At 32.7% G+C, this 9,234-nt stretch overlaps 1 protein-coding gene across 6 annotated transcripts in view; it reads left to right on the top strand.

The window, feature by feature from the left end:
• The window catches only part of EYA4 (EYA transcriptional coactivator and phosphatase 4), a 228,315-nt gene that overhangs the window by 181,540 nt on the left and 37,541 nt on the right, over positions 1-9,234 (top strand). For 4 of the 6 annotated variants that reach the window (XM_011356201.1, XM_011356198.1, XM_011356199.1 and 1 more), the window contains one exon: positions 3,356-3,521. In XM_011356201.1, the coding sequence (XP_011354503.1) occupies positions 3,356-3,521 (166 nt within the window). Of the gene's footprint in view, positions 1-3,355; positions 3,540-9,234 lie in introns of all 6 variants that reach the window. The other 2 variants (XM_011356197.1, XM_011356202.2) reach the window with 1 other exon arrangement.

Below are 9,234 nucleotides of genomic sequence, written 5' to 3'. Positions count from 1 at the left end.
TGGAATTACAAAATGTGTATGTTCCTATTATCTTAAGCTAAACATAATTTAGTTTAAACAAAATTATACCAGTTTTGTTCTTCTTGATCAAATAGTTTCATTATGAATTAATAAATTGAACTATATCAATAATTGGATAGTGCTATAGAATATATGACATTTTTAGTCCAAAATACCATTTATTAATAAATAAAATAAAATGCCTCTTGACTACTGTTGGCTTTTTAATTATTATTATTTTTTTTAGTTTTATGATTCCTTTGAATAATTTCTACTTTCCTGACAGCTGTAATTTTTCACTTTTTGTCACTATACCTGCCTCTAGAAGTTCTTTTGGTCCTACTCCTAATTATATTTTTAAAATATTTTCATGAGTTTAAAATCTAGCTTGTTAGAAATGTGTGTGGAGCAAGAGTGACTCTCTGAATGAGAGGATCAGCTTGGATTGAGAAGTGTTTCCTATATATATTGATGCTTTCAAATCTTTTGTGCTTATTTCCTAATTCTCAATGATGTTCAGAGTAGTTGAGATGGAAGCGATGTTTGTTTCCTGGGTGAACAATACACGCTATTTTACTTTAACATAATTTTGTAGACTTTTATGTATCTGAATGTGAACTACTACACAAATGTTTACTCTTCGGATTTCCTGAAGGAATTATATTAATTGCCTTCTTTTAATTTTTATTAACAATAAAAGGTCAAAATGAAATTTTGATTATTAAATAATGTGGAATAATAATATTTTTGATGAGATTCAACTGCAGCATTTGGTGTGAGAAAAATTGTTTTTTAAATGGTAAACATCAGAGCCAGTATGCATATTTTATATTTAAAAAATTGAGAATTTTTGAAAATCCAGGTAGCTTAATTTTACTCATTTATTGATACAATAAACATTTAATAATCATTTGCTAGTCATTAGATTTTTGACTAGGCATTGGTAATTCAAAAATAATAAGTCATTGTCCCCTACTCTCTGGAAAGACACAATCCTTCTAAAGAAACAGACATGAAAATAATATGGACAGAGAGTGGGACCTAATGAATATAAAAATAGGAATATACACTAGGCAGAGTAGTAGCATAAGAGAAAGAACTACTCCGTTCTACTTGGGAGTATTAAAATGATTCATAAGGAAGAAGAAAGATTTATATCTCAAAATAAATCAAATACTCTGAAAATTTAAATACAGTGGCTCCAATATACAATATAGCCTGTATTTTGGACCATGCACTGAATACCAATTTATTATTTTAGCAAATACTTATTGAGTAGTTATTCATTATTAGGACTTGGTGTGTATGCTGGGACATGAAGGCGGGGCAGGGGTGGATCGGACCTGATTCCTGCCTCATAGAGCTTATAACTACTGAGAGAAGCAGTCAGTGAAAGTGAACACATAAATAAATAGAGAGAAAGTATGAAGGAGAGAACGGAGTCCTATTACAAATATTAATAGCAATCTCATTTGAGTAGTGGGGATTTCATGGAAGGCTTTTCTGTGGAAATATAATTAGGCCATGTCTTCTAAGAGTTAGATGAAGAATGAGGGCAAGAGTGTTCCAGGCATAGAAAGCAGCATGTACCAGATCCCCTGAGGGGTGAAAAACTTTGTGTGCCAGTGAACTCAAAGCGGGCTGGAGTTTAGTTTGTCCACGAGGATCTGGTGCAGAAACACACACCTATCTGTGGAGATAGGCCCAGGCCTGCACATATAGGGCCCTGTGGTTTATAATAGGGAATTTCAATCTTATTCCAAGCCCAGTGGGAAGCTGTTAAAGGATTTTGAGCAGGAGAATAGCATCATATAATTTATGTTTTGAAAAGATTACTCTGGCTTCAGGAACTTTGAAGAAAGCCAAAAATGGAAACGAGGAGACAAATTAGAAAACCCGTCCATTGGCTAGGACAGGAAGTGAAGGTAGCTTAGACCAGCGTGACAACGGTGGAAATGAAGAAAAGCAGAGATCTTTGAGATATGTCTGAGTACAAAATGACGTTCACCAGAAGCTAGTAGTCTGGACCTTTCCAATAAGTAATTTCATCTTCCTCTAAGGGCATTAGCGGCCTAATGGAGAGCTTCCAACATGCTAGTCAGGCTCTCTGGCTTTCAATCCCAGCTCTGAAACTTGCTAGCTGTCTGACCTTGGGCAAATCACTTAACCACTCTGTGTCTTCGTGCCCTTCAATGTAAAATGGGAATGATGATAATACTAAATAAGGATTTGTGAGGATTAAATAGTGAAATCCATTTGCAGCTTTAGAACATTAACTGACAGAAAGTAAGAGCTATATGTTTGCTATCACTCTTTTACTCTGAAGAATATGTATAGCTAGGAATTTCGCCCAAATATTGCTAAGAGATTTTCTTTTGGCTCACAGGTGGTAATGGGGATAATCAGATCCTGAAATGAACAAATAGAATTTTCACTCTTTTAATATTTCATAATCCTTTCTGTTAATATACATATTTGCTTATATATATATTTATATATGCAGAAAATTTCCTTTTTTGGAAACCGCATTGAATGTGGATTTTTTTTTCCCTTAAGAACATGGATCAGGAGATTTTAATTTTGATCAAAGATTTGTCATCATTGATAACAATTTGGGCTAAAACATGCTAGATATATTAAACACAAATTATTACAACAAACCTTATTCATTATCTAAATATGTAAAAAGATTATGGATTATTTAGATAATTTTAAGGTTTTTAAACATTTAATAAACATTTACACATTTAATGAAAAGCCGCTCAGAGGAGTCGATCCAATGCTTTTTTTTCTCTGTAACACATGAGGCAAATTAAATGTTTGAAAAATCTTTTATTCATCTTCTTTTATTTACTCTTTATCTCCTGCTAAGAAAACAAAATTATCAAGGGTAGCCTAGAAGGAAACAAAAATTCTAATAATGGAGACTGCACTGTGCATGGAAGCTGAGAGGGGACAATCACACATCCTCCTTGCTGGTGATGTTAGATGTAGGGGGACAGATGCTGTGAATATGAACTGATTCCATCTCCTCGCCTCTCCAAGTGCATAAGACCTAATCCTTGGAAAAGTAATTATGGGGCAAAGGAAGAATATGTGCAACCTTTAGACAGATTAAAATATATGTACTGGACCAGGTTTGCAAAATTAGCAGAGTAGTTCATGATTATGTGCATGTAGAAGATACCTGTGAAATAGTTTCAGTTCATCAGGATCCCCTCAAAGCTGTTGACTCTGAAACAAGTGGAGCCAAATACTGATTTTTCAATTTAGCATAGTGGTTGCTTTCCTTTCAAGCATACAACAGAGTAATTTCTCTTTCAAGCACACACACACATCTCAATTATTGTTTCAGGATTATCCATCCTACACAGCCTTTGGCCAAAACCAGTATGCACAGTATTACTCAGCATCGACATATGGAGCGTATATGACATCAAATAACACAGCTGACGGCACATCGTCCTCAACATCAACCTATCAGTTGCAAGAATCTCTCCCAGGACTGACTAGCCAACCAGGTACAGATCTTCATCCAGGTGAAATATCTTTATATGTTTTACTGTGTCTAACAATATGGAGTTAATGGACATTGTAAAAATAAGGCTGAAAGCTTCCAAACAATTATGCTCATGTTTGGAAGCTTGTTTAATCTGTGCTAGTACCACTGTATTAAATGAGGTTCTTCTTCTGGCATTTCAGAAAATCCTTCTTTTAGACATGGGGCAGTCAGGAGATTTTAATCTTAAATGGCATGGGACATAAGAATATAAATAGATATAAAAAGGCCAATGGACCTTTTGCCAGACTAATTATTTTCTGAAGATCTTGACAACATAGAAAAGTTGCAGTATTATCTTCTTTGGGTATAATGGATAATATTTCCTTTATGCATGAGAGATTGTGTAGTTCCTTTACCTGCATGAGTTATCAGAAGCTCCATCCAGTGAATGTTTCTTACATTCTGAGGATTCGTAGGATCATTGATAGGTATTCTAATATCTTTGTCTGATCAGCACATATTTAAAATCCATCATTTTTTTCATTGAAGCTTATCTATATTCTTATTGGAATTGTATTCACTGACACATATTTAAAATTAAAATTAAAATCAAGTTTAGTAGAGATTCATTGTAATTTCAATCGAAATTCCAGCAGGACTTTTTGGAGGAATTATCAAGATGATTCTAAAATTACAAGGAAAGGCAAAGGAACTAGAATAGACAAAATAATTTTGAAAAATAAGAACAAAGTTTGAGGACTCAGATTGCCTTATTTTAAAACATATTATAAAATATGGTAATCAACGATATGGTATTGGCAAAAGGACAGATACTTAGAGCAATGGAATAGAACTGAGTCTAGAAAGATACCCAAAAACATATACTGGAAAACAGATTTTGAAAAAGGTACAAAGTGAATTGGAGAATTTTTTTTTTTTAAATGGTGCTAGAAAAATTGGACATGCATCTACCAAACAGCAACAACAACAAAACAAACACCAGAATCTGGACTCATAACTCATATCATATGCAGGTGAAAACCAAAACTGTAAAACTTCTGGAAGACATGGAGCAAATCTTTGTGGCTATAAGTTATAAAAAGAGTTTGCAGATATGGTAGATAATTTTCAGTTCTTAGCATACTTTCTGTTGAATTTAAAGAAGAAATTATTTCTTCTTGTAACTATATTATTCTCTCAACCAAAATCCTAACATTACACATGTCTGAATTTTTGAGGAATTCTATGACCTCAAAATTTTAGTTAAGGTAGCTTTAAGTTTGATTTTGCCTTTTCAGATCTGGCATGTAGCCAAAAAGTAAACAAGTTTATAAGTGTGAGATTTTTCTCTATTATTGAAGAAATCTGCAGTATTTAGTTTAAAGGTATAAAAATTATTTCTCACTAACCAGCTCTCCATTTTGGAATTAAAACAGAGACTTAATTAAATCCACAGTTTTTCATAAATCATTCATTGTTGACTTCTCCCATTTTCAAAATAGAAACATACTTCATGTTCTATAAGAGAGCTGATTGTTCTGATTTAGAGATAAACCCTAATGAAATAAAGTTGGATCTAAATATCTAAAACATAGAAGTTACAGTTATTCATTACTGTACTGATTAAAGGATAATTATTTAATCATGTGCAGTGTTGGCCCAAGAAAAAGCATAAGGTGATTGGTAATGACTGAAATTATTTGGAAATTGCAAATAGCATTCACTTATTACTTTACCTTATTAGGTAGTTTGACAGTGTATTTAAAGAAACATTACCATGCTGATTAAGAACAGATATTTTAGTTCATTATCTTTATAAAGCTCTCTCTTTGCTTTTAACATAAAGATTATATTAGGTATATTATATTTTTGATTTGCATTCAGAAAGTTCGATGACTGATTAGCACATTAAGATTAGAGATATTTTTATAGCTCCCTGTCTTAAAATATTTTAAACATCTTTAAATTTTTATATAATTGGTGATTTGTAACACTATTATCCTTTACTCTGAGACCTTGGCAAACATTACAATGCATTAACTAATTAAACTTTACAAGTGCTTCAGAAAAGTAAAGGATATAGTAAGATCACTTCACTCTTTGAAAAGAAGCCAGTTTCTGAGGCAGAACTCAGTAGACTTTCCATAGCTTCATGGCATTTCACTTAAGGACAGGAAGAAAAGCCAAGTGCTAATTCATTTAATTAAAGCTGACAAGAGGATTTAGGTAGAAAGAACTGAGCGCATTTAACTTCTCTGCCAATATGCATTTTCCCTACTTGCAGCATTAATGTTCCCTAGTGTAAATTACCTGAGTGAAATTTGGCAGAGGCACTGAATTGACAACTTTCTCCTTAAAAAAAAAAAGTGTCAACTAATGTTTAATGACCAAATGAGCTCAAGTTCCTGGTTTTACCCTTTATCGGAAAAAAGGATAGCACCTTCAAAAGTTATAGAGGTCAGTACAATTCCACATGGGTGGTTGCTTTAAGAGCTCAGATACAGCCCTGATTTCTTCAGGACCTGCTCCTTTACTATGAAATTCTTTCAATGAATTTCTTGGCCCTTATTCTCACAAACTGTATAGAGTCTATATAACTCTTTTGATTAGTAGAAACAGATGTAGATTTGACCTCTTTGTAACCTGGAGGGTCTGTTGCTATTTAGAGGAGGAAGTATAGCCTAGTGGTTAAAGCAGGAATTCTGTAATCATACCATTTCACATACAAGCTTTTTCATCTTGGTAAATTAAGTGCCACATGTCTCCAGCTTTGCCATTATTAAAAGAGGATAATGAAGGACTAAATTCACTGAGTCAAAGTGAGGTATATGTATATGTGTGTGTATGTGTGTGTGTATATAAATATGTGTGTGTGTATACATATATATAATGTAAAGAATGTTCACAATAAAGAGTGCTGACAAATCAATAATAAAAAGATAACCTAGTTTTTAAAGGTCAACAGTTATATCATAAAAGTAAGATACCAGATGGGAAATAGACATAGAAAAATATGTTCTACATTATTACTCATCAAGAAAATATTAATTAAATCTACAATGAGTTACTGACATACCCCCACAATAGTTAATATAAAAAAGACTAGCAGTATCAAATATTGGCAAGGATGTGCAGCAGCTGGAATTCTCACTGCTAGTAAGAGGGTGAATTAATACAACCACTTTGGGAAAAGGTGGTAATTGTCTACTCAACATGAACATATGCCGTCCCTCTGACCCAGCAGTATATACCTTAGAGAAATGGGAGCTTGTGTCTATGAAGAGAAAAACAGGAATGTTTATAGCAGCTTTATTCATAAATTGCCTAAAATTATGAATAACCCAAATGTCCATCAACAGAATGGATAAATAAAGCATAGTATACATATATAATGAAGTTCTAGATACATTAAGGTAAGAACAGACAGCTGTTCCAGGCTACAGTGTGAGTCAGTCACACAGACATAACGAGCAATGAATAAAGCCAAACACATATTTCAATAAACATTTTTGAAAAGAAGACAGTATGTGACACATACTAAGGGTTTAATAAATGTGGAGCTACTCTTCTTAGTTCTTTTAAAAGGCTATGGCTTTAAAATTCTTCTGTCCATATTTTGTCCAAATTCTTAGAGCCCTTTTAAGATCTTTTAGTAATTTAGAAAGAATCAGTAGTATCAAGTCCTACTTTTATTGAAATCCAGACACTTTCTACAACTTCTTTACCCTTCTTCCTCCTGCTCTTTTCACCTCTTTGCTGTGATAGATATTGGCTCCCAGCTCATTTGAATGGCTGAGTTAATCCTGCCAAACTCCTTCTTTATGGATTCAGTCAACAGTCAGCCACCTATAACATTGCAGTGACTTTGGGATTTAGTAAGATTTTGTCCTTTTGGCTCTCGGAGTTTCAAGAACAAAGCTGTCTTATGATAGTTAACACCTACAAATTTATCTGTAATGAATAGGAAGACAGATTGTATGTAATGTCATCCAAAAAAAAATTTTATAAGCATATTTAATAAGTGATGGTTAATTTGAATCAGCATTTCATTTGAAGGAGAACTTTTGATTTGCAAGACACAGTAATCTTAGGAAAATTCTGTTTAAAAAAATAACTAAAAATAGAAAAACTTTTGTGTGATATTTTTTAAAAGTTGGTGTGTTTAAATACCTAAAGCCTAGTTAATGCCTATACAAGTAAGCTGCAACATGATTTACTATAAGATAGGCCTATATTAAACATCATAACTAAAGAACTTTTTATTATGCTGTCTACTCTCACATAGTTACTAGCAGAGACCCATGCAATGAACTGTGCTAGTAGTGTTTTAAGAGCAAATAATATTTAGAGCACAGACCTTTTTTTTTGATGCTGTCCTGACATGCACAGTGTTTCCCAAAGAAAATGTTATAGCCATTATAAATTATTAGAGGTTAGCTATGTAAAATTTACTATTTATTTAGAATGTATCAGAAGAAACATTACCTAAGTATCTAATTTGTTCAGATTTGATTATTTCAGTTAATAACTGCTCAGTTGTCCTTATAATTATTTTATTTTAGTTTTATGATAAAGCATGATAGCCATAACATCTTTATGTTTAAAAATCTCATAATTTAAATTTAATATAGTTTGCCACTGGATTCTCATAGAAGTTTTTACTTTATCCATATGATTTAAATGAAATTAAATATAAATCAGATTTATCTCGATAATTCAAAAAGGTAGCTGCTATTACCCATTCTTTAATATACAAAAAAAGAAAAGAGAAAACTGAGATTCAGAGAGATTGAGTAAAATGCTTGCAGTCATTTGGTAAGTCTGACTCTTCTCACTCGTGGGGTTTTAGTGCACCTCACTGTTGCCCTTGTTTATCTTAACACCACCCCCCACAAAAAGGCCATTGCTCAGTACTCCCTATCTCATGAGATGTGAGATGCTTTGCCACTAGCTTCAGACATGTCAGACTTTCAGGTATCTGTGGGACATGTAGAAATTAATTAGGTACAAGCAACATGATTTACTATAAGATAGGCCTATATTAAACATCATAACTAAAGAACTTTTTATTATGCTGTCTACTCTCACATAGTTACTAGCAGAGACCCATGCAATGAACTGTGCTAGTAGTGTTTTAAGAGCAAATAATATTTAGAGCACAGACCTTTTTTTTTGATGCTGTCCTGACATGCACAGTGTTTCCCAAAGAAAATGTTATAGCCATTATAAATTATTAGAGGTTAGCTATGTAAAATTTACTATTTATTTAGAATGTATCAGAAGAAACATTACCTAAGTATCTAATTTGTTCAGATTTGATTATTTCAGTTAATAACTGCTCAGTTGTCCTTATAATTATTTTACTTTAGTTTTATGATAAAGCATGATAGCCATAACATCTTTATGTTTAAAAATCTCATAATTTAAATTTAATATAGTTTGCCACTGGATTCTCATAGAAGTTTTTACTTTATCCATATGATTTAAATGAAATTAAATATAAATCAGATTTATCTCGATAATTCAAAAAGGTAGCTGCTATTACCCATTCTTTAATATACAAAAAAAGAAAAGAGAAAACTGAGATTCAGAGAGATTGAGTAAAATGCTTGCAGTCATTTGGTAAGTCTGACTCTTCTCACTCGTGGGGTTTTAGTGCACCTCACTGTTGCCCTTGTTTATCTTAACACCACCCCCCACAAAAAGGCCATTGCTCAGTACTCCCTATCTCA

This window comes from Pteropus vampyrus, unplaced genomic scaffold (assembly GCF_000151845.1).
Source record: "Pteropus vampyrus isolate Shadow unplaced genomic scaffold, Pvam_2.0 Scaffold24, whole genome shotgun sequence".
Taxonomy (NCBI): domain Eukaryota; kingdom Metazoa; phylum Chordata; class Mammalia; order Chiroptera; family Pteropodidae; genus Pteropus; species Pteropus vampyrus.
This window is presented reverse-complemented; position numbering and strand designations above follow the sequence as displayed.